This window comes from Drosophila bipectinata, chromosome 3R (genome assembly GCF_030179905.1).
Source record: "Drosophila bipectinata strain 14024-0381.07 chromosome 3R, DbipHiC1v2, whole genome shotgun sequence".
Classification (NCBI taxonomy): domain Eukaryota; kingdom Metazoa; phylum Arthropoda; class Insecta; order Diptera; family Drosophilidae; genus Drosophila; species Drosophila bipectinata.
The window spans coordinates 14,416,359-14,442,822 of NC_091739.1; the positions used below are offsets into that span (position 1 = coordinate 14,416,359).

The following is a 26,464-nucleotide window of genomic DNA, read 5'->3' on the forward strand; positions in this document are numbered from 1 at the left end:
GCCCCATAAATTTATTGCTAAATAAATATTTAAAGAGATCGCAGTCTTTTTATTTTTTTTATTTTATTTATAACTTTTTCCACCTTCAATTAGAAAGTATAAACAACAATTGCTTATTTTGTGAAATTATTTGTTGGGTAGAGATACAAAAATTGTTGTGCAGTTTCGAACAAATGAAAACAATTTCAACTATTCCGAGTTGATGGCAAACTTTGTTCAATGGAGCAAAAATATTCCGACTCGCCTGTGGCGCCACAAAACTGTCCCCCATTGTTGTGGATGCTGCTCGGGGTTGGCTGCTGCTGCTGGCTGTTTGGCTTTCGGTTTGTGGCAGGCAGATAACAAATATTTGCAGGAAACCCCGAGACCCTTAATTAGTGTAAAGAAGGCCCTGCCCCGGCCCACACACCTCGATATCCACTCATAAAATGCGAGCAAGGAAGCAATTTATCAAAGTTTTGTTGCTTAATTGTCGTTTTGTGCGGGAGAAAGTTTAGAGGGAGGTCCTTTGGCGAGCTTGAAGTGCCGGCAAGTCCTGGGCCGTGGGCGTGCTCGGTTCATTTGGCCGGCACCCTCTCCCTCTCCAAAAGCCAAGGACTGCTCGAGGAGTGTAATTATCCTGATAAATGTGCGGCCACGAGCTTGAGAGCTGAGTTGGAGAAGAGAAGCTCAGATCCCCATCATCATTATCGATTTTGCCTGCTGGCTGTGCAGTTCTCGAGATATTTTCCACATCATAAATATATAAGTACGCAAAGTACGGAGGACGGCTCGCTGGCTGAGTAAACACACGGGTCCGGGCCGTAGCCCGTCACATTTATAACAATTTAAAATTGCTCGAAAAAATGGCAATAAAATCCCACAGACAAACGAAATTACGTGACCAATGTGTTTTATTACGATTTTATTGCGAAAATGCCAAGAAGAAGTCAGGTTCGTGTGGCACAGTGGCCGGGGATTGGGACGGAGGCGGGGGCGGTGGCGGTGGCAACCGCAAATATGAAACTGCGTCTGGGTGGAGCGGCAGCAGATTATTTATCTTTCGGCTGAAATCGGCACAGAAGCAAAAGATGGTAAAAACAGGAGCAGGCAGGGCGCAGGACAGTTGCCGCAGAGGAGCGGCAAGTGGCAGTGCCAGAGCACGTGAGCTGGCGTCGAGGGTTGCTCGGAAAGTTGGCCGCGATTTATGCCCATTCTTCACGGCGCTACGCCGCATCAGGTTAATGCACAATTTATGAGGAAAAACACGGCTGAGAGAAAGAGGAAAAAAAAGGAAGTCATAGTCTTTAATTGGATCTCCATTTGACAAAGTTCAGCTGCCTCAGCAGGTCCATCATCACACTAGAGATTTGAAACATCCCCTGGAAGAGCCACCCTGGACACTGCCACAAAAGGGGTTGGGCCTGGACTCAGCAAACCATAAATGGCCAAACACTAACGCCCCTGGTCTCATATTGGTCTATTGAAAATGTATTTTGTTGTCGACAACATTTTATTAAGTAATTTGCATAAATTTTCGGGCCATATGCTGAAACAGTTTAGAAAAGGGTGGACAATAAAAGGGGTAATTAAGGCAGGGTTAGTAGCCTTTCTCCCATCCATGTCTTGATGGATGACTTTCAATATTTCTGATTAAAACGCTCCAATTGCCGGGCACTCTGCCATTTTTATTTTATTCTCGCCTTTAGCCCTTCACTGCAATCCATCCTGGATAATGGTCGGAGCTGCCATGTTGTCCGTACTCCCAGTCGTATATTGATTAAAGGTAGGGAGGATAAATTGCGACTGAGCCAGGGTAATGTATAAAATGTAATTTTCAACAAATTATAGCAATTTTTATGCTTATAGAAAAGCTAGAGCCCAGGCTGACTGACTGGCCTGGCATTCAACTTGCAATTTGCTGCACTCGCTAACCCTAAAGGGTAAAGAGCGATTACTTTTATTATTCAGCCGGACCATGGACGGTGGTGGACTGGTGTGCCGGAGGGGCTCGTCCAACCAGAGAGCACGGCAGGTCAATTCCCTTCAAATCGCCAACTGATTGATGGGTGCCTATGCAATATATATGTTTCGTAAATTGCACAGATATTATTATAATGCAAACTGTATTATTACAGGACAGGAATGTCCTCCCGCTCACTCTGGCTTATTTCCCCTTTCCGAATCGGACCGTCCGTCTGTATTATTTTCTGTTCATCCTTCTCTGTCGTAAATCGCCCGAAACTGTCCACAGTTCTTAACTCATTTGAACTGGCCAGGCGATGAAAGAGCCAGGGCATAACGCGCGACGTTTATTGGCTGCGTCTGGCCATTTATTTCACTCCTATGATCGCTGGCGGAAGCCATTAAAGCCGGCTACCTGCCCCGGCAAACCGGTTTCCGCTCCTCTTTCGGGCACCATGGCAACCAGGCCCAGACCAGGCTGAAAGGCAATTCATCAGCTGCATCTTGGCTGCATCGTTTTGGCGACCCATTAGAGCGTCGCTTTTCGACCACGTGGCCCCTCCACGTCCACGTCCACGTTCGCGGGTTAATCATATGCGCAAGTGCCAAACAAATGCCGGCAGAAACTGAAAACTGAAAACCAAATATGGCTAAGAGGAAAAAAACAGCACAAAGTACAACCTGTTTGGCCAGTCTTTAGCCTTGCAGTCTGTGTGTGGTCTCGGCCATGTCTATGAGCCACCATACCACATCTCCCAGCTCCCAGCGATCTGCGGGCCTAAGCACAGTCATTAGTTTAATTGCACTGTTTATGGAGGAGCATTGGCAAGCAGGTTGCTCCTCAACCCGGCTGCGCCGGCCAAGCAGGAGGCGGCTTATTAACATTTCGCATGCCGCGCGTCCATTCCGATGCCGTTGTTTGGCTTGTATTGTGTTGTTTTAAATTAAATTAAATTTAACATCGGTTAATAGAAAATTTATGCGCCGGCTGGCCAAGAAATGGTGTTGTAATTAATGGAAATTGACGGCTGCCTTTAAGTTTAAGAAAGTTCTGCCATGATGGGAAATGTGTGAGAGACTTGAGACTTCAAGAGAGTTTTTTATTAAAAATCTTAAATAAGTTTTTGCAAATATTCTTAAACAATAGCCTAGAATTATTTTAATCTTTGGCTTAAAATCAAAAGAAAGTCTACAAATTGCATTTAATGTTAACAATCAATTTTGGCCGTCTTATCGGTAAAGTGCAGCTGCCACGGATTCTTTTAACAGCAAAACATTTAGAAGCAAATAATTCCAAAACATACTTAAAATCAATTTACTTAATAACCGGGCAATTTAAGTGGACCGGCCAGGGTTTGCGACGCATGTGCAACTAAACATGTTGCATGCCGGCTGCTCAATTCATTTTGGCATGCGAATAATAATTTGCAGCCAAAGCAGAACAATGGCCGCAAAGCGTTGCACTTGTAAAGACGGCAAAAAAAGTACACACAACAAAACAAGAATTACAGCAGGAACGAGGAGAGTGCACGCTTAATAATAGTTGTTCCAACACATACCAAAAAGCAAGCCTCCTCCTAGCCGGCGGGTAATCGTTTTACTCACCCGGCCTGGCCCGTCCCGGCCTGGCCAACTGGGAAACTGGCAACGAGGCAAGAGCGGTCAGTAAGCAATTTGAAGGCGCACACCAGCAACACCAACAAAGCAACAGCAACAACTGGCCAAAACAAATCAACAGCAACGGCAACCTGCTGACCACTTGCAAAGCATGCTTTTTATTATTTTATGCACAGGGGAAAATATATAAAAAAAATTAAGAAGTTATATCTTTAAATTAAGGAAACTTAGGCCAAATAATTGCAACCAAAATTGTTAAAATTCTCGTTTGATTCCACAAAACAGCCAATACAGGTTACTAATATAACTTCAACAAAAAAGTAGAGCCTCTTTAATATTCTTTTCAAAATCAATACTATTTCTTAACTTAATAAATATATTAAATATTTTATAAACATTTATTTACGGTGTGTTGGATGGTCATTGAATTTTCGTTCCTGTTTTCACGCGCCCAGGAGCGTGTCCCTGTTTCTGTCCCTGTCCCTGTTGCTCTACCAACTCCTTGGCCTGTTCTTGGCCATGGCCCGTGTTCGCATGCAACAACTATCCGGCCAAGGAAGCGAAAATATGCAATGTCGGACTAAATTGTCCAATCCCCCCAGCCTCGTGTAACCCCAGCTCCTAAAAGAAGGCAAGTGCAATCAACTCTGCCTCCGGGTCTCGGCGTGCATAATTCGCCGTTGCAGTTGCTTGTTGCTTAAATTGCAAATTTATAATAAATAGAAGGCTGCTCGGGGAGAAGGCTCTTCTCCAATCAATTGGCCAGTGGATTAGCCAAATGGGTGGGTGAAAAACACGCATTTCATTATTTTTAGAGCCTTTACTTACCTGAAGGTATCGCCTCTGCCTCCCCAGCACTTAATTTAATTGTTTATTTGATTGCGAGGCGGTTTAACAAGATGTTTTGATTTATTTTGGAGGGGCTATCCAATCCTCCAACTAATTAAATGGGAAATGAAGACTAAGCCACTAAAATGGGATTTGTTTCAGGGAACCAATTTGTCAAAACCACTTGGCGCTTTTTGCTGTCTCTGTAGTTGGTTTTTCTGCAGAATCATTTGAATTTTAGGACCAAGTTTGTTTTGTGGCTATTTCATTGCATATATTTTGTATAATACGAGAGCAACAACCACTGCATAAATGCCAAAAAATATATATCCACATGGTATGGTGTGTGTGTCTGGTTGCAGAAATTTGTGTGTGGAGAGATAAAAGTGGCAGGGCAACTTGTCATAATAAATTCGTAGCTAGAGCTACGCTGGCCTGGCTTTTGCCTTTTTTATTTATGCGCTTTTCATAAAACACAATAGCTTTTGTTTAATAACGCTGCGATTTATTTTTTCTGCAATATATATATATATATATACACGTTTTTTTTGTGAATTCAGCAGTATCGTTGGAGTGCAACAACATTGGGGCTTAATGAAGCCAGAGCAGACAATTTCATGGGCATCGATTTTTAACTCTTTTTGTTTCAATTTTTCCTTTCTGATTTCTGATTTTTTTGCAATTAATAATTTGCATAAATTTATGTTCGCTTTAATAATCTGTTAACTACGAAACAAAGCCGATGCGATTGCATGCGGCAAATGATCAGTAGCCATAGCATGGCCTGACCAAAAGCAAAAAGTTTATCAATGACTGCACAGGCCCACAAATAACCATCGTCCGGCGATGCAAATAAACTGCAACACTGTTTAGAGCCCAGGACTCCCCGGGCCCAACTTTTTGGCCCGTTCTGGCCTGGCCCAAAACAATGTGCAGCATTCAAATGATTAAAACAGCTCCAAAATGCGGCAGCCACAGCCCAGCTCAGCCAACAACAATGCCAACAAAAACAAGCCATGGCCCAAACAAGAGCCCAACAGCAACACCAAAAACAACAACTGGCCAGCAACAAGAGTACGAGTGAGTGAGTGTGTGTATGTGTGCGCCACGTTAATCTTTGAAAATCCGAGTGCTGTATGCGGTATTATGCGAAAATTTATCTGATTTAACACCTAATATACAATAACTTAATATGCAGTGTGCTCTGGCACTTGCACGAGCGGCAACGGCAACGGCACCGCACCGTCCCAGGCCTGCAGTCATCCACCAAAGCCAAAGCCAGCCCCAGACTCCAGCACGCCCCCTTCTACTTCAGCATCGCCATCCTTTGATCATGGCCACAAAACACTAGACCAGGCACTGTGTGCTCTATGTGGCTAAAAATGATTTATTTTTCAGGGTTTTTTGTGGGAGAGGAATCTAAAAAATAATAATTAGGAAATAGTTATAGAACTTCTAAGTCCTAAATATATTATATAATTTAGTATATGTTAATCTTACATTATATAAAGATTAAAAGATTGCCCTTTAGGACTTTATTGCTCATAAAAGTATGCTACACTTTTTTTGAGTAGCCTTCAAGAACCTTCTATTTACAAAAGTATAATATTTTTACCTTTTAAAATGATGTATTTGTCCCACTGTTATATAGGAACTGCAAACTGCAATGCTCAGCGTCCATTTTGCGCCCAAAAAAGCTCCAACAATTGCGGCTGGACTTACTCCTCCTCTCCCACTGCCCCACGCAAATGAACCCAGACTCCACCATAGGCAGGCGAACACATATGCACATTGCAGGGACCTCCAACCCGTCTAACCCTTTATACCACCCCCCCAAAACCCTCACCCATGTAGCCTTCCCCCTACAGCGCCCCTGTGCGTTTCGAATGCTGGGCTCTCTGGTATGCGGCGTTTGGAAAATGTGAATATGAACTGCATAAATCTTCCAGGGCGGCACTCTTTGCCACTGCGCCTAAACCCCCACTGCTCTCTCCCGCTTATAGCCATTTTAAGCCCCACCACCCCGCTCACATAGTCCTCTTGCAAGGCTTTACGGCTTTTCAGCTTCGGCTCGAAATGCAAACTGAGAAAAAAATAGCAGGCAGCCCGCTGGCGCTGAAGCGAGTCGGTGCCTAGTCCTAGTCCTTGTAGTGCACTGCGAGAAAATATTTATAGCTTAGGATTCCAATTTGAAATTGTATAGCTCATATCAAGCATCTTTGAGTTAAGGATTACAATTCTGTATCTCTGAACTTCAAAAACATTTGTCAAATTATATTTTTCAGTGCACTGCACACATATTCCCGGTCCGGCCGGCCAAGATATATGGCCATAGGTAGTTGGAGCGCAAATGCGAATAGAATGTGGCGGCATCAAAGTTCAGCTCACTTACTCACCCGGTGATGATGGCCGGAAACAGGGGCGCGGCAGCCGGGTGGGAGCCTGGAGGGAGGGCAGGCTAAAAGGACTCGCTGGGAGCTGCAGCGTTTTAGTTTGCTGCAGTTTTATGCCTCAAATTGGGCGAGAGGGGGGTGTATGGAGGGTAAGGTCTGGCCGGGTCATAACTCTCATATTATTATGCATTCATATCGCCATTTTAATCACACTCGCACACGCACCGGGGGATGGGGGGATAGCTATGAGCGATATGGGATTAAGGGGATTTGCGATTGCCTCTCGATTGACCATTCGAGCCGGACGACTTACGACCTGTGAATGGAGAGGTTCAATTTTAAACACAAATAGGTTTTCAGAGGGGCTCCTATAGAAGAGCTTTAAGTGTCAGGCCTTCTTCGATTTAATTTCCCCCTTTTATAATAATGGCAATCAGTTTTCCACACCATTTCCATCTCCCCGGCATATGTCGCAACTTTGTGTGCCAAAATCTATATAATTTGTAGCTAAACAAATTCCAGCAGCGCTCCCAGCAGCACCCACTTCGGTGTGTGTGTATGGTGGAAGTAACACTTTGAGGCCCCCCCAATGATTTATTACCCAATTTTACTGCCATGTTTTCTTAATTTCGCATTCGACATTTCCCTTGCACCTCCGTCAGCCATGCGCAGAGCTCCGCCTTAGCACCACCACCCCTACCCCGAGCCCAAGGACATGCCACCCGAAACACCACCACCACCCTTCGTGTACCGCTAGATGGTGGATTGTAACTCAACGAAATAAAATAAAACACGCACCAAAGCACATTCATCCCTCGAGAAATATCGCTTATTTGGTCGGTAATAATTCTTGGCCTGTGTTCCAGGCCCAAAAACCCACCCCTCCGCCTTGTCAGCCCCCACCTCCCCCTTGAATACGTGGCGGGTAAAACAAAAGGAATGCTGCCAGGCGGCAGCATCTTTTGCTGCTTCTTCTGGTTCAGCTACTGCTGGTCCTCTTCATCCTGTTCCTTGAAATGCTGCTTCTTGCCACGTGCGTGAGGCCCAAGGACGAGGGGGGAGGACGGTTGGCAGGAGGCGTGCCATGCCCCAAGGAAAGGAGAAAGTTTTGTGCGGGCAGCTAACGCAACTTGAGCAAGACGCATGGCCCTAGGATAAAGGGCACTGAGAAAAATAAGGATAAGAGATTAAAAAAGAAAATATAATAGGTTTAGAAAAGGATAATATTAAAGGATATTATTAATAAAAGTATAATCAACCACCTAGAAATAGATCATTGTAAACTTATAGGTCAAAATTTTTTTAGCACTATTTCCTGTATTTCCTTAAATCATACTCTTAGATATCCTAATTTTCTCCTGTGCAAGGACTCTTTTTTCCACTAGCCAAAGGTGAACTCGCCACAAAGAAAACCGGGATAGAGAGAGTGTGGCAAGGAAAGCGGAATAAAGAATAGGGGAGAGAGCAAATTTTTCTCTCGTAGACACTTTTTACGAAATATTTCATCGAAATGTGTCCCTGGTGTAACATTTAATATTAAAGGTGGGCGGCTGCGGTGGGTGGGCCAGACGGGTGGGAAAAAGGGGCTGGCAGCGAGTGGGCTTTGTGGGCGGGGACTCCTTATAAATTAGCTTTATTCTCCAAGACATTTTGTTGCTTATAAAGCAGGGCCAGGAGAAAGTTTACAAAATGAACCGAACCAGGCAGGAGACTCTCAGACTCCGACTCGAACCAAAAAAATGAAAAGGGAAAACTCGTTGGAAAAAGAATAGAGACTCCGGGAGAAGAGAATAGAAGACCAGGAAAAGAAAAGAAAGGGCGGCCAAATGAAGCGGACCCGCAGACGCAAAGAAAAGCGGTCTCTTTTCTGAAAAGTTGAACCAATAAATCACAAGTTAATTACAAGCGCGTATTAACTCAAGGCAGTGCAGCAGTCGCCACCCACTCTTCCACCCATTGAACCACCCTCCCATTGAACCATTCCCGCCCCCAATGGGCTACAAATTTCATAATTATATTTTATGCGATTTATTTGTTCCTCGTTGTCATGTCTGTTTGCCCAAAGATAATGCCAGGCTGCGACTTCCCCCAAGTTTTCTTGAGACTCCCTCGGCCCCCGTCTACCGCAATCATGTAGTCATGTGTTGAACCATTATAATTGCCGAACTTTTCTTCGAGTGGAGGGGGACTGTGAGAAGCAACCAATGCGGGCTCTGAATCTTTCGAACCCTCCTCGTCTGCCAAATATAATAACACCCCTCGATATTAATTATGATTATTAATTTTATTAGATGCGCATCTGCAACATAAGATCGTAAGATCCATCAGAAGTTGCTCAATATTCATGGGTTTGTAGCCTCTGCAATGGTTTGTTTCTACTTTATAGGATTACCAGCAATTCTTAAATATTCAAAAGCAAATCCAACTTAATTTTCAATGGTGGTTAAATAAAAATAAACGCAATCACCCCTCTGTTTAGAGGGATCACCCCCCTCAATTAAAAGTGTATATATTTAATTTGATGGTCTATTTACCATATTCATGATGTCACTTCTATGGCATCACACTCATAACTTGCAAAACTTTTCTTCTTTATATTTTTCTTTATAATTTTCTCCCTCTAGTTGTGTATATATTTTTTTTTTGGTGGAAAAGTTTTGACTTGGCCAAATGGCTCTTGGCGAGCATTGGCAGCTGCTGAAGACGAATCGGGGCGGTATTTTCACTTTGTAAGACAAAAGTTTTCATTGCCCTCTTAAGATTGCGTGTCTTATTTTCCTTTGTTTCTCTTTGCTGGTCTGTTTACTGTTTTTTATTTACCTTGAGAGTGTTTTGCAATGTAATTTGCATATTTCCAGCCCACGCCATCCATCTAAGCGCCCTCGCCATTTATTCATTAATTCAAAGTCCTGCGACATAAATTAGTTAAGTTGGACTCGCAGTTCGTAATTGGCGGGTGTTTCGTTCGAGAATTTTAATGTGGATTCCCTGGAGGGAACTGACATCTTGTTCTTTTCCTTTTTGTATACATTGTTGCTGTTTTTTCGGGTGGCTTGGAGTGGTGGCTTGGAGTTTCTAGCATAAGCTGCGGTTTCTTTCGACTGGTGGGCCGGGTACCAACAATTGAAGCTCCGGCGAGGGCGGTGGTGCCAAGTCAAGTAGAAAAATACTCGTACAATGCAATAATACAGCAACAAGAAAACAGAAAACAGACAACGGCAAAAAATTGGGAAAAGAAAAACCAAACCGAACCAAGCCAGGCCAACCAAAAAAAAAAGGCAACCAACATTGTAAAATGAAACAACGGGCGTGAGCATGAAAAGCGAACGGCCTGGGTTGGTTGAGCAAAGTTTTCCTATGGTTTTACTTTACGTTTTTTTTTCATTTACAATTTTTTTATTTTTTGTTTGTAGTCAGGCCCCCCTGCCCCAGCCGATACCACGTTTTGTTTGGGCCTGCAACAATCTTGAACATTTTGGCGCTGTCTTTTGCCGGCCAGAACCGGAGGAGAATGGCAATGGAGAATGTGGGCCGCAGGCGGAAACACCCAATACAAGTCACAGCTGGATTTATGTCATGCCTTTAATTGGCTGCTGTGCCGATGTCGAACTCGAGTTTCAGGGACCTCCGATTCAGTACCAGCCAGCCTCTTAGTCCTCCTGCTCCTGCTCTGGCTCTTCCTCCTGAATAGCAACAATTCTGCCTTCATCCATTAGCTGGAAAATCGAGTTTTGTTTTCTGTTTTTTATTTTTTTTTTGTTTCCTTTCTCAGGGTTTGGGCTTGGGGGAGGCTAAAAAACACAAGTGGCAATATTTCTGGCGGAGTCTGGGTATCCGGGATTCCGGGCAGCAATTAAAATGAAATTTTTCTGCCCGCCGCCATCTTCGGGTCTTTGCGATGGCAATTAAAAACGAATTTTGCGCGGCTTCATTAGGCTTCGAGTTGCGAGTGGCGGAATGGCGGCGGATTTGGAAGGCGGTGGCAAGTTGCCAGCTTAAATATTCATATGAGCCTGGATTCAAATCTAAGGCGGCATGAGGAATGATATCCAGATACGGCCACAGTCGCAGCTACAGATACGTAGCCCATCAAGTGCCAGCTGTTGCGGGGGCCATTGGGCGCATTCAAATTAAATTCAATAAATTTTTTACTCATATTTTGTCGGTATTTTTTTTTTCTGTGCCGCCTCGCAGTTGCAAAAGTCAAACGACGAGCATCGAACGAAATATCAACACTTGCCCCGGCCAGTTGCCGGTTGCCAATGGCAAGGGTTAGGGCGGGAAGGGGGGTGGTAGCACTTGAGGCCCAGAAGCCTCAGTCTGGGACCCCACTTGGAATTTATGCGCTCCGGCGACAACATATGGTCACGTAAATTCATGCGACAATATACGATATGATGTCACACACACATGACTCGGTGCTTTATTTTTTATGCAAAGCGTTGTAGGGATTTTTTTTGCTCTGTTTTGGTTTTCTGCTCTCCTTATTTTTAATATGTGAGAAGAGACTTGGAGCTGCTGGAGGGAGGAGAAGGACTGGGTCTGATTTACGACAGACAGCCGGCCGCCATACGCTTAAGTTAATAAGCGTGCCGGCCGGAAAGGGATACTACCATTTATTCCAAAGATAGGTTATCTTTCTTATATTATTAAGAAACTTTGAATATCCTGGTTATCCTAGTACAGGGTATACCCCGCGTCAATTGTGACAATATTGTGCACTATTTCGAACCGCAGTCTCACCTCTTTGCCTCCAGCCAGCTATTGGTGGGAAGTTATGGCCCGCCCTGCAGCGTTTGGCAGAGTGTGAAATTGGCAAAGAGCAAAATGAAAAACTTTTGGCCAAGCTCGCCCCAAAAAGGGGCAGAAAAAGTGGTAGGATAGATAGTGGAAGGGGCAAGGAAAGTTCACAGTTGTGGCCAGCCAGTCAGCCAGCCAGCCAGGCATCCAGCCATCCAGTCAGCCTGCTTGCCAAGTTCATAATTTCCCAAGAAGATTTCACAAAATATTAGTTAAACAAAACATAAACCAAAACCTTGCAGACGTTTGTGCATACAAACGTGGGCTAAATCACCTAAAAGCATGCAACATAATTCACAAGACGCCAGCTCCTTGGCTTCACACACACTCGTACACACTCCCACTTGAGGATACATAGCAGCATCCCAAGAAGCGACGAAGCTTAACGTTTCCGTTTCCTCAGAGCACCACTCCAACACCACCCACTCGCCGCCCACTTTTAATGGCCCCGAGTTCAGTTTTCGGCAGTTTGGGGATCGTCTTTTGCATGTGCAAGCTAAGTGAATCGGGCACAGGCTTCCAAGGATACACGCATGGGAGAAATCACTTGAAGAAATATTAAAAATAACGAATTTATAAAAATATTCAGAGAGATCTATAGGAAGAGGTCCAGGCAACTCATTTTGTTGTTGGTATTTGATTTTCTAAATCTTAAACATTTTTTAAATCTAACTAATTTCTTCGAGTGTGGCAAAACAAGAAGCTAGGTTGACATTAGCGGGCACGGCGCACAACGAAACCCAATTAGAAGGAAGATATACGACACCAGAGCGAGGCGACGAAACAACATGGAAAATGGAGACCCTCGACGCAAGTGGGGCCATCTTGGATGCTCCGAGCCCCCAGCTTTAGCTCCTTGAACTCTTCCTGCTACTTCTCCTAGCCCAGTCTCCATCTCCTGTTCCTGGACTCTCAACAATGAAGCGTGTAATTACAAGCGTAAACGGCAGCCAAAGACGCGTTGGGTGGGTGGTGGACCAAAAATCACACGACAAGAGCCATTTTTTGAAAAGGGTTGCCCTGAGTTATGGCCCTGATGGCGGTGGTGGTGGTGGTGGTCTCCGGTTCCCCGGTTCTCCGGTGGTTCAGAGGGCAAGGTGGCACATACTCGTACGTACGCGACGCAGTGCATAATTACTTTACAAGTTCATTATAAACGATCATAAATCTATGAGGAGCCATGGAGCCGGTCGACGACTTACAATGGAAATGGAAATTTCAACCTTAGCACTTTCTTTCCTAGCTTTCACCCAAGCTCCGGCTCCTGCCCTGCTCCAGCCCCGGCTATATCCCAGTTGGGCCGTAAATTCTTTTGTCTGAGGGATGGGCGAAACAATGGCAAGTAATTCACTTGCGAAAATGTTATTGATTACGAAACAGGATGGCAACAACTGCGCCACCCGGACAACTGCATCCCCGAGTGCCAAGTACCATGGGATGCAAAAAATCAGAGGAAACAAAAAATAAATTATTTTAAGAAGGGATATAGAAAAAAAGTTTGATTGTCATTCAGAAATTAATTTAAATTTTTTTCTTAAGATTTTAGAAGATTGAGAGTCTTGAAAAATGCCTTGAAACCTCTTTAGAATATTTTTAAAATTTGTAGTATCTTTTTCATTAACTCTTGTAGTCCACTGTATAGCCCATGTCCTGCACCTTTGCTTGTTTTTGTTGATTTTGCGCAAAAGCAATTTGGGCATAAATCTTTCCAACGACAAACTCGCCGCCTCACACGCACATGCTCACACAGACGACGACTGCAGCGCGCCAGGATTCGAAATCCTGGAACAGAATCGGTGGATGGTATGGGCTGGGCATATGGGTTTCACTGCTGCTGCAACTTTGGAATTAACTGTTAGTTTCACACGTTCTAGCAGCAGTGCAGGACTTGGCCAAAAGGAGAAATAAGCGAACAGCCAGTGAGGCAAAAAGAAAAGGAATTGTTGCTCCTAACTTTCACTTTTCGTCCGGCGAGGAGAGGAGAAAAAAGAAGCTGGCTGGGAGCAGCTGGTGTGACCCCAAAAGGCCGAACTCAAAACCCGAACCAAAAAATTCGACACCGCACTCCGAATGAGTGTAGCCACCCCACCCTCCTGTCTTGGCCATTTCAGACTTCTCTTGCACAGTTTTGGACCATAAGTTTGTCGTTTAGTTGGGGAGGCGAATAAAAATAAAAACTTCAAGTGCCAATTATGTGTGAAATTCCGACACTTTTCGCTTGTTTACTTTTATGCGCCCTTAATGAAGTTTCAGCTGCACACTGCCGCTTTCTCCCGCTGCCACATGTGTGTGGGTGGTGGAGGGCGTGTTGCCTGTGGGGCGTGAAATGCGAATCGGGTACAGGGAGACTACCCCGGAAGTTGGTTTAATTAATTAGCCAAAGGTGAGCAGTCTGAAATTTAACTAGGGATTGTATTATGATGAGGGCCGACGGTAGGGATATACTCAGATCTCCTCCCTCCCCTCAATTAAACCGAAAATGCAATTAAAAACACATTCAATACGATTGTCTTAACTGATGGCTCGAAGAAGAAAGAGGCCGCTTTAAAGCAGAGTCACAAACGAGTGGGTGTGTCGGATCAGAAGGGCGCACTCGCATGCAATTAAAAGATACTGATGCCAGCGAGATACCCAGATACAGATACACAAAATGGCACTGCAGCCGCCTGCCGATTGCCGATTGGCATCTGGGAGCTTCTTAGCTCCGCCACTCCAAAAAGGAAAATCATAAACAATTTGAGTCACAGTCTTATCAGCGAGGCGGCCATTTTACCAATTTATTCCATTCGGCGACGGGGAATCGCTATTTAGATTTGACACTTGGCGCTGATTTTTATTGGCCCGTTTTTCGGGTGAAGAGCGGAAATGTTGCACATTTCCGTTCCCGAAACGGCCATAACTTCCATCGATAATTAACCGGGGACGGGACTATGACGTCAGATACATTGAACCGTGAGTCTATGCTGGGCTGTGCGTTTTTAGTTTTTGTCTAATGAGCTCTGAAATCGTGAAAATATTGTCCGCTGTCGATGTTCTCCGCAGATATGAAACAGCTTGACATCCCGCCATTTATTTATTTATACGAGAGTTGTCCGAGCCATGTCCGGATTCTGTGCTTTTGGCGGGTTAACCCAGACACTGGCCCCCATCCACAGAAATCCCCCATTGAACAGCTTCATCTTCATAGTCACGCTCTGCTCACATCTTTCTCAAATGGCTGTGCTTGTGCTTCGCATCTGAACTGTTAAAATTTCAGTCCGAGTATCTGTATCTGTATCTCTCAATCTCCATCGATGCGTTCCGCCAGCTGTCGCTGTTTTGTATCTGTAGCTGTATATGTATCTGTGTATCCGTGCCCCTGTCTCAGTCTGAAGATGAAACTGGAAATGGAAATAGAACTTGAAACGGAGCCAAAATAGAGTCGTTGATTATTTTAATGATGACGCCGAGGTTAAAGCACGATGGGAAGGCGTTCCGCACTCTCACACACTTGAAGAAAAAAGCCCCTACATAGGGTTTGGTGGGACAAGTATGTCTGTAAATATGGAAATGGCGTGCCGCGTTCACATGTATATTTTATTTTGTATTTGCTTTTCTGGAAAGAAAGGGGTTCGACCTAGAGGGGGCTAGAGCCTAGGACCAGGGAGGGGCGTTCCCATCGCTCATTAATTGAGCTATTAAGATAAACCCACATCAAATGCCACGTTCAGCTCCAACGCGTAATGGGCTATGGAACTCCGGCCAGCCACTCCGCGATCTCGGGGCACTGGGTCAGTCAGGCAGAGTTGGTGTGCCAATGATGGCATTATTATACAATTCACATACCGAATAGAGACAATAACCAGTCGAATGTATTCATTCATATACAAATTGACTTTTAATTGCCGTGACATGGCAGCCAAAAAAGCATTCGTTATTTGTTAGAAATGAAAGCGAAATGATAGAGACTTGACATCACAAAGAAGCGGAACACATAATACAGAGTGGTTTAAATCACAAAATGATTATAAAAGAGGTTCTATAGTTGTTGAATTAATTTTTATTTTTATTTTTCCTGCCCCTTGCTTACCAAGACACCCCGACTTAAATTGGAAGCTCAACGGATCCAGTCGTAACTCAAAACTTAAAACATGCCATGGACCCCTGAGTGGTATGATCGCTCTCTGGTCACTGGCCCTGAATCGAAGCTACCTGTTGCAGCAGCAGCAGCAGGAACAGGAACAGCTACTGCGAGTATCTTGAAGCTTGCAACTTGCCGTGGCAATGAATTATTTTAATGACGAGAGAGCCCCTTTCGATGGTCCTGCTACGTATGCGTAAGAAACGCCGCCATATCCATATCCAGATCCAGTCCGACTGGAAACCAGTTTCTCGGGGCCTCCGTTCCATTTCTCAGATCATCAGACAGCCATTCAACGTTGCGCTTTCAAGCACCAAATTACCAAAAAAAAAAATTACAAAAATAAGAAAACATGAAAAAAAAATAATAAAGTAAGCAGACTTGTGCGTGAGGCTGAAGACTGTTCGTTAAGCGGATTTTATCGAAGATCTTCCACAAATTTCACCAAAGGTGCTTTTTCCCTTTTCCACCTTTTTTTTTGGCCACAATTACGCGGCATCGCAATTTGGGAGGCTGTACGCGCCACGAATTCCACGATCCGATTTGAATCGATTGCTCATGTAAGGAATGCCACTTGCCACATCATTTTCAGACCCGAAAAGATCTCAATTTGAAATTGTTCCATCCTGTTCCGAATTCAGATTCAGTTACCATTTCCCAGGCTCGGAAAAGCAATTAGAAACTGATTGCCTAGGTGGTGCCTGAGAAAAATTGAAAATTCACTTCCTGGCTGCGACAGACATAAGATACTGCCCAAGTTGGGGGTGCACACCCTAAACGTGTATCTCAAAATTTGATAACCACAGCAGCTGCAGTTGCAGGTTGCAGGATACTACGACTATACATATGTGTGTGTGTCTACATGAGTATCTCTAAGATTGCGTTCGTGTTCGTGTTGGCAATTGCAACTCAATTGCGCATTTGCCACCGCAAGCATCAATATCTGGGCACAGGCACAGGCATAGGCATAGGGGCCATAATCACGTCTGGGCAGAGATCTAAGGAAGCAGAGCCCCGGCCCCCTCGGAAGCTGAAGCCGAAACTCCTCCCATGACAGTTCCCATGACTCCCTGCGGCCAATTTAATTGACAGATTTAGTGTTGCCCGATTGGCAGTGCGGAAAATTAGTTTTCTGTCTCCCGGAGCCGAGGCTGACTTTCTGTGGCTTTCTTGTGCCAAGTCGCCTTTAATTGTTTTATAGACACTCGAATCCGGAATCCGGAATCCGTAGGCCATGTACCTACTCTATACCTATGTACATTCGTATATAGACAAGTGGATGGGGGTGTGCGAGTGGGTGTGTGTGCGTACATCATCGCCGGGAAGGTGAAACACGCCCCTGACAAACACGCACGAAAATAGATTTAATTAAATTGCGAATAAAATGCGTGAGTTTTGGGAGAGAGCCCGGGGTGGACACACAGAGACACACATGTGTGTGCCGTATCCAATTAATCGATGGCCAATCGATTTCTCTTCAGCTTTTGCCCAAAAAGGGTTCCTGTGGCCATGTCCTTTCTGGGTTTCTGGGAAAAAAACAGAAGGGAATTAATTTCCGGTTATAAATGATGTCCGCAAATCAAGCAGCCGAAAGTTTTACTTCATTCTATGCCCCAACTTCGGTTCCTGGTAATCGAGCCACATCTAAATATTGTATCTTACAGATACCGGGAAATAGAGAGGACCCTAGCATCTCAGAAATTCCAGGTGGAGTATGGCGGCTCCCCCCATGCCAATGCTCCCTGGAATCCCATCTAGATAGCACGTGACGATGACAAAAACAAAACATAAATTAGAAAGAGTAAGATGCCCCCGATGAGGGGGATAGGGGGCTGTTCTAAGAGGGGGGAGGGAGCTAGCCGAAAAACAAAATCGAATTAAATATAAGTAGTTGTCGCACACACACACTCTCGCAATCCGAAAATGTATCTGTGAGTTGGTGTATATAAATAGTTATAATAGAAGCATAGATCACACGTTGTGCCGCATGCAACATGGAGTCGGCGTCACCTGGAGATTTATTGCCGCTTGCAACGCTCCCGCCTCGGGGTGAGTCAGAGTCCCGCGAGGCGGAAAGAGACGAAGCTATAGCTAGGCGCACATGGAAAAGGGAGGGCAATAATACGTATAGGTATATCGCTCCGTTTCGGTTCAAAGTTCGCTGCAAATGGGAAACACGTAAACTGTCAAAACTTTAAATCCCTGAGGAATTTAAGTTAAAAAATATAACACGTACTGGTGGGGACTTCGGGGCACAGCTGCGCTGCCGACTTTTCCCCAAAAAAAAAAAAAACCCCGGAGACGGGGAGGACAAAACCTTGAAAATGTGTCTTCAGGAAAGACTCCATGGAAGGCTCCATGGAAAACCAACTGGAACAGAATAAATATTCGGAAAAAAGATTTCCTCCACTGCCCGAGCAGTACTCCACCACCATCCATCCTCATTTCCTCCCTTCCAGGCTTTGGGTTCGTTTAAATTATCTACGAATTTCGCGCCTTGCCATACAAAGTTTTATTGTGAACGCCCGTCCACCCGCCTGCTACCTCCCGCCCCCCTGTATAGTACATACCAGCATTTAAATTATGTACTTAGAAATACACAAAAATTTTCCAAAAGTCTACAAAAGAAAATGGCACAGCAGAGCAGAGCAGAGCACAGCAGGACGCAGATGAAGAAGAAGGCCCGAAGCCCGAGGAGGAGCGAGCCAGCAAAATGAATTTCGCACTTTTTCGCATAATAAATTTTGAAACTTGGCCAGCACTGGAAAAAAATCTAAACGGGCTGGCAGAAGCAAAAAAAAAAATCATGCCAAAGTTTTGTAAAAAGTTTATTTTTGCATATACAACGCTTAGGGGTGGAGGGTGAAAGGGATTCTGAGGGATTTGGGATGGCGAGCGAGCATGGAAGGAAAAATAGTCGGCCGCCGAGTGACAAATTCCATTTAAAATTGCCAAGAAAAGCTCGTGTACTCCTCAAGGCGCAAGGAGACTTGCCCGCCCCTGGCTGGCAACTCCTAAATAAAATGGAACTTTGGCCAAATCTCAGCGTGATGTATTTCCAGGGATTTAAGTTAATCAGCAAACAGGTTTAAGGCCAAAATGAATTTATTTATGCTTTATTCGGGGCGAGTTGGACTCAGAGAAGGAATAAAAATAATGGTACTTGGAATTCATGGTGCAATCATCGCTGTTTATTAAAAATTCTCAAAAACAAATTAAATAAATACTGTTGGCCAAAAAAGCCATTATGACGACAAATTTTATGTCGTCAACTGTCAGTGGCCAATTTTCTCGCACATTAAATTGCTGTTCTATAATTTTGGGAATGCATTTTAAAAATAAGCCCCTCATTATACACGCGTATGTATGTATCTGCAGATATACTAGATGATAATTTCTTTGTTTCGTCCTGGCCATATTATATCCGTATCGTTTTTATTGTCTATAAAATTTTTTCGCCATTTATTTAACACACAGACACACACACCGCCCACACAATTGCAAATTCATGCGATGTGTGTGTGAGTCTGTGCGAGTGAAAGATAAATGCGTTTTCACTTTATGACTTTCGTGTCGGCATAAATTTGTTAATACCTTTAGGCCAAATTTATAACATAATAAATGCTCATAATATTTAACTTAACATTTTGCCCAGGCCCAGTACCAGGGCCAGCTTCAGGTTCAGATTCAGGCCCAGGTCCAGGCCAGAGAGAAAGACTCGTTGGCCAAAATGCGAAAGTTAACATGGTTGTGGATATGTGGCTGTGTGGACTCTGATAATATCAGGGCATCGTCTGGTTGTGATGCTGATGCTTCTTCGACGTGGCCCAGGCATATGGAGCGAAAGAGCCAGGCCGATTGCATTTGCACACACGAAATTGAGTTATTGCACTTGAAGGCAAATTAAACTTCATAAATATTTAAAATCAGAGATTAAACACGGCATTGTGCTGCCCTGTCTGTGACTCTCAGGTTGCCAATTAAACGGGCATTATCTGGCATAACTGCAATTTAAGTAGCAACTCTTCCAATCTCCCATACTCAAGCCGAATACTCGCACGTTTCTCCATTTCATTTTAATGTTGCAGTTGCTGCTTGCTTGTTGCTGGTTGTCGGTTGCTCGTTGCTGGTTGCACGTTGCTGGTTGCTGGTTGCAATGACAGCAGCAACATTGCCGGTGCAACGGCGGCAAACGATCAATTTAAAGTAACGATCTCGAAGCCGCAGAAACAAAAAACCGCAAATGGCCGATACTCGTAAAAATGAAATGTATTTTTTTGCTTGAGATTTCCTTTCCTTTCCTTGACTTTGCTGCAATTCCAGAGCATGGACGAATGTTCCTGCCTACGTTCAAGCTGCTTGATGATCGCCGCAACAAAAAATGAGAATTTATATTTACGACTTTGGCCAAAACAAGACCGCAACAGAGCAAACAAATGCCGTCCGAGTGTCTTGTTGCCATTTTTCAATTTAATTTTCTAGATGAAAGCCTCAATATAAATATTATTAAGTGGGGAACGCTTTTGACTTGCATCTACTACTTTGTCAATGTTGGATATTTGGTTTTTATTTTATTGAAAAATTTATCAAAGAAAGCCCCTTATTAAATTATACATTTTTTTTTAAATATTTCTCAGGTACAAATGGTCTGCGAAGACGCGGCCGACAGACGTACACCCGCTACCAGACCCTCGAGCTGGAGAAGGAGTTCCACACGAATCACTATCTGACCCGCAGACGGAGAATCGAGATGGCGCACGCGCTCTGCCTGACGGAGCGGCAGATCAAGATCTGGTTCCAGAACCGGCGGATGAAGTTGAAGAAGGAGATCCAGGCGATCAAGGAGCTGAACGAGCAGGAGAAGCAGGCGCAGGCCCAGAAGGCGGCGGCGGCAGCGGCTGCGGCGGCGGCGGTCCAGGGCGGCCATTTAGACGGCAATTAGGCGGGAATTTAGACGAAATTCTGAACGGAATACAAAGCAGCAAAGCACTATATTGTAACAAATGAACTATTTACTTAAATGAATAATATTTAAATATTTTGATGGTACTTGTGCGAATACGACATACGAATCTTAACCTAAATCGAACCTAATGGAATTATTTCAAGCGTTTGAGAAGCAACCGAAAATACGTAATGAAAATGAAAATACAAACTAATTAACTAGGCTAAGTAAATGAAAGTAGTGGAAAGTGCGCAGAATATAAACTAAATAGATGTAAACAATGAAAAAAAAAACACATACAAAAATCTAATTTAGTTTCAAGCAAAGAAATGGAAAAATTCGCAAGCGTAAGATTTATGTTAAAGAAATAAAAAAGAAAAAAATAGTAGAGAGTTGACTCGAAATCGAACCCTCTGTCCTGCCCCTTTGTTGCTTACTGCTATGTTTAAAATTTTAATTAATTTTACAATTTCGCAAAATACTCAAAAACTAAATGATATATGATAAAAACAAATGTTAAACGCAAGCAAAATTCTGTTGATATGAATTTTTGAATTAAAAAAAAACAAACAGTTTTAAACCAATTTAAGATACGTAAAGAAAACACGATGAAAAAATTATGAAACTTTAACTTTAATATAAATAGAATTTGTTAGCAAAGTAAACATATTACGAAAATGATGAGTAAACTATGGGAGGATCGAATATTTGAATGTGTATAGTTTTTGCTTATAAAATAACATAATGCAATTTTAGTTAACTCTGTTTATTTTTAAACGAATTTGTTTAGTTCTCGCCCAAACGACTAAAGTGAAGCTGTTTCTTTAAGTAATGTGTAGTGTGTTTACATTTTAAATTAAATTAATGATTAATTTTATTATTATTATTATGTTTAGTTTAATGACAAAGCGTTTATGAGATTATCTGACAGAAGCGATGCGAAAAGATGGACGACAAATCGTTTGCTCCGGCAAACGCAAATAAATTATTGGTTTTAAAAAAATCTAAAAAAAACAAAAAAAAAAAAACAAAAGTTGACGAATTCATTTATTTGTGTTATTATTTTATTCTGCCATTGTAAATTAGCGTCATGAGTTGTTTGCGAGTTTGTTTTTAGAGAGAATGCATGCGAAATTGCTTTTGATCTCGTTCCGTTAAATGATCGTAAGTTGTACGCTCTAGAGAGGATACTTACGCATACCCATACCGATAAATATAACGATACCAATATATAGTTTAGTGGATGTGGATCCAACGAGCTGTGCTCGCACCTGGTCGCAGGACCCGCCTCCTGCGCCATCACTTCATCCTTCAGTTGAGTTTCCGAACTTAGCCCAGTTAGGGGGCCATCCGACACGATGCCCTGCACAAGATGTATACGTAACTAGAGCCTAAGATTCGAATATAGATATACATATTTATAAATCTTGATATATATTTATGTATTTATATATGGAAATCGCGTAAAAACGGAGAAACAATAAGGAGTAATATCTGCGAAACGGAGACAGATGCAAATACGTAAATAAGAATAAGTTAAATGTTATAGATTTTAAACGCAAGTGCAGATGCTATCGCAGATGCCATCGGAATACGTTACTGTATACATACACTGAAACAAAAAACGAAAATCGAAATCTATGAGAAAATTAAGGACGAGGCAGAAGGAGTCGAGTGGATCGAGAGGGGTATTCCCCGCCACCGCAAACCAAGAATAGACGCTAAAATACAATACTTAAAAATTTAAATGTGGATTATCGTAGCAACAGATATACGTAAATAGAGACAGTAAATCGCGAGCAGAATCGGAGGACGTCTTGCATATAGTACTACATCCTACCACTTACCTACTACTTACCTACGTAATACCATTGCTAGTGGCTTTTACTTTCCGACCCGATCGGCTATCAGCTGGCAGCTAATCGCGATCGAGAATACTATTTTTCCTAAATACGTAATTTCCATCAGACCTACAGATACTTTGCAGCTACATTTTCTACTCGTATTAACTTTTCCCCCTCCTCCTGGCCCCATCCCAAAGAGCGATCGATCGACCGCCTTTTAGGATCCCCGCAAGCTCCGTTAATACTTAATCTTTGTAACTCTAATTTAAAGCCATTCTATGTTAGCTCCGTAAGTTGTAAATTATCAATATAAACTATACGTAAAAGAACAAACACAAAAAAACAAACAGCAACCAGTGAGAATGTGGAAAATGAAACAAATAAATTAAACAAAATGATTTAAACAATTTAAAAAATGTCTTTGCTTTTCAATTGTGGTGGAAAATGGAAAAAGATTTCAGAATATTACAAAGTTACTTCGAAGCGAAAAAAATTATACCTGACATACTTAATTAATTTTTTTACATTTAAATTAATAAATTTGATTTTGATTTAATGATTTTCATTTTAGGTTTCCCAATTATTTTAGTTCTTCATTTTGATTTTTAAATTGTTTTTTTTTTGCTGGTATTTCGACTGGTATTTTTTGGTCAATTCAAATTTTCCCGCTCAAGTTCTGTTAACAGAACGTTTCCTCTGTTAAATTTTTAACATTACATTACATTTGAATCTACATTTTACTTGACACGTGTAAAATGTCAAAAGAGTAAAATTGTGTTGCACAACGTTTACAGCTGAAAAGGCGGGCATTTTTGAAGTTCTTTAAAGATTTATTTTTACATTTGGGCTTAAGACTAATGGTCTTTTATTATTATAAGGCTTGTCATCATTGTTTCGTCACATTTTTAAATCTGTTGGATTCTTTCTATGTCTTGAGTGGAAATATCTCTAAAGGGAATCGGTTTTCCTAAGAAAAATATTACTCCTGTGAATACTTTAACTTTTCTAATAAATATCAGATTGTTAAAAGGAAAACCTTCATTTATTTTACAGACTTGAAAAATATCTAAAAAATATGATTTATTTTGAATAGATTTTTCACAAAATCTTCCACTGTATGGAAGAAGAATACTTCCATACTTCCTTCCCGGCAGAGACCCGGTCTCTTTTAAAACGTGTTTTGAGATTGTTATTATAAGATCCAGCTTAAAAACTCATCAACATTTGTCAGTTCACTTGGTGAGCTCGGCCGGACTGGTTCTAACTCGGAGCATCGTCATCTGATCGGTTGTTTTCAGTACGCATTTATTTAATGCATATTTATGCGATTGTTTTCTAATATTTCGGGTGTGCACCACAAGTGTGAATACAATGAAACTGAAAGTGTTTGTATCAAATCTATTCCTCCTAAGCGTCTTCTCCACGAGGCTATCAAGAAGTGAGTAAAGTTCAAAATGATAATAAAGTCGGCTGAAAATAAACATGTACTATACATGGGCCAAGAAAGTATGTAGTGTGTATGCTATATACTATAGATACTGCGCTTCGCGAGAACCTCAAAACGAGATTTCAGCCGGTTCATCTTGAAACCGCGCAATGCATTCCCTCTCAGGGAGAATCTCCAGGGGAGAATCCGAGAATTAAATGAGAACCTGATCCGAGCTGGTGTTTACGGAACTGATTTAAAGGTGATATACATAGTTGCCGGTAGAATTCAACAGCTGACTTGGACTGCGACTTATCAAAAGGGAGGTTTCTCGGAAACCCGATTAGTGAATCATAAATAGAGTCTTGTGGCTTTGATTTGTTTATTTTTGATTTGAATAATAGAGCCTCGTTTATTAAATACAGCACTGGCCGAATGCGGAGTCCTTGAGGTTGAGTGCGACAATGGGAGCTGTATCCCCCTGTATCAGCGCTGCAATGGCGTGAAAAACTGTCCGGATGGATCCGACGAAACCGCAAATTTGTGCATTTCCCAGGCGCATTACTGCACCAAGCCGTACTTCCAGTGCACCTACGGAGCCTGTGTCATTGGAACGGCGCCCTGCAATGGGATCCAGGAGTGTGCCGACAACTCGGATGAGACCCGGATGCGCTGCGATAGCGCGGACGACCTGCGTCAATACTATCGCTTGCTCCAAGGTAATTGCCAGTGAGTATCATCAGCGGGGTAATTCCACTAAAACCACTTAAGTTAACATAACATTAATTTTAGGGAAAACGAGATCAAGTGTCCTTCCGGAATTTGCATTGACAAAAGTGTTCTGTGCGATGGGAAGGATGACTGCGGCGATGGCACTGGCTTTGACGAATCCGTGGATCTGTGTGGCCACATGGAGTGTCCCGGGTATTCGTTCAAGTGCGGCACTGGGAGCTGCATATCAAGTAAACTTATCTGCAACGGTGAAAACGATTGCTTTGACGGATCCGACGAAGCTCCAAGGTTGTGCAACACCACCACCCAACCATCCAGGCCTGCCACGGTGACAACGGTTGTAGGTCCATCTACGAAACCAGGCTGCACCTTGCCGGCGGGTGATGAACGACCAATTACCAAGGACAAACAAAATCGGATTCTCACGGATCCCGTACCCCGCGGATTCGTGACTTTCTCCTGTCAAACGGGCTATGTCCTCGAAGGAGATGAAACCGGGTATTGTTCCGTAAAATCTTGGAGTAACGAGGTCCCAAGATGTGTGAGTGAGTATGGGTCGTTGCTTCCCCAAATACAAGTTTTATTAATTTCGTACTTCAATAGAATATTGCAGCAACAAGAATAACGAACTATTCGGATACTCCACGACGCCCAGATGTACCCTTGGCGGGCAGTTGGTGGATTGTGGCAAACAGTTTCACAAACCCGGCACGGAGGTCACCTTCACTTGCAAAATCGGGTTCAATAGGCCCCACTTCCCGAACACCATGCGATGCGAGAAGGGCGGGCGGTGGAGCGGCGGACGGACACCCTGCATCCAGGATTGCGGCGAAATAGCCACGCCCATTAAACCGTTCGTCTTCAACGGCGTCACGGTCAACAATACGGTGGTGCCGTGGCATGTGGGCTTGTATGTGTGGCACAACGAAAAGGATTACCACTTCCAGTGCGGTGGGTCGTTGCTCACTCCGGATCTGGTCATAACGGCGGCCCACTGTGTCTATGATGAGGGTACGCGTAACGCCTACAGTACGGACACTTTCAAAATAGTGGCTGCCAAGTTCTATCGCAACTACAATCAAATAAGCACCGACGTGCGCAGAGATGTGAAAGTCATCGAAATTGCTAGGTGAGTACATCGTTTAAGAAGTCCTATGAATGGATTCAACCATAAAGCAATTCCAACAGGGACTACAATGGCCGGGCGGCGAACTATTTCAAGGACTTGGCTCTCCTCAGCCTAGAAACGCCATTCGAGTTCTCCGACCTCATCCGTCCCATTTGCGTAAATTTTGAAAACTTTGCGGAAAAGGAGAGTATCAACAACCATGTTCCCGGGCGATTTGCCGGCTGGAGCATCGAGGACGATCACAAGTTGCAATTCGTGACGGCGACGTCCGAGGCCAACTCGAAGTGCAAAGAGGCCCTGCAGGACATCCAGGCGGACAAGTTCTGCATCTTCACACACGGAAAGTCCCTGGCCTGCCAGGGTGACAGTGGCGGCGGATTCACGGCGAAGGTGAAGACTGACTACTTTGCAAGGAACGCCTATCGGCATCACATCCGCGGAGTGATCAGCAATGCACCCAATGCGGATCAGTGTGCCCACAGCCTCACCGTGATGACCAATATCCAGCACTTCGAGGACATGATCCTGCTGGCGATGGATAAAAGCAGGACCAGAGCCTGAGGCCCGACTTAAGAGCTGTCTTGTGATTTACCTACGAATACAAATTTAGGACGTGCCAATACGAATTTATCTTAAGATTTAAATAAAAGTAGTCCCAAAACATAGGAGTATTTGGGAAAGAAGTA

The 26,464-nt window shown here is 43.4% G+C and overlaps 2 protein-coding genes across 6 annotated transcripts in view; both read left to right on the top strand.

The window, feature by feature from the left end:
• Positions 1–22,907, top strand: part of Ubx (Ultrabithorax) — a 72,009-nt gene extending 49,102 nt beyond the window's left edge. For all 5 annotated transcript variants that reach the window (XM_017247664.3, XM_017247666.3, XM_017247667.3 and 2 more), the window contains one exon: positions 20,340–22,907. In XM_017247664.3, coding sequence (XP_017103153.1) covers positions 20,340–20,644 — 305 coding nt within the window. In that variant the 3' untranslated portion in view covers positions 20,645–22,907. The remainder of the gene's footprint in view (positions 1–20,339) is intronic.
• An 807-nt stretch (positions 22,908–23,714) lies between these two features.
• Positions 23,715–26,464, top strand: modSP (modular serine protease). Its single transcript, XM_017248371.3, has 5 exons — positions 23,715–23,929; positions 24,343–24,646; positions 24,710–25,194; positions 25,253–25,778; positions 25,838–26,464. The coding sequence occupies exons 1-5, from the start codon at positions 23,863–23,865 to the stop codon at positions 26,337–26,339; spliced, it is 1,884 nt and encodes a 627-aa protein (XP_017103860.2). The 5' UTR covers positions 23,715–23,862; the 3' UTR covers positions 26,340–26,464.

Coding starts and splice junctions, on each gene's coding strand:
- modSP (XM_017248371.3), top strand. CDS start 23,863: ATGAAACTGAAAGTGTTTGTATCAAATCTATTCCTCCTAAGCGTCTTC. Junction 24,647..24,709: donor TTGCTCCAAGGTAATTGCCA/GTGAGTATCATC, acceptor CATTAATTTTAG/GGAAAACGAGATCAAGTGTC. Junction 25,195..25,252: donor CGAGGTCCCAAGATGTGTGA/GTGAGTATGGGT, acceptor GTACTTCAATAG/AATATTGCAGCAACAAGAAT.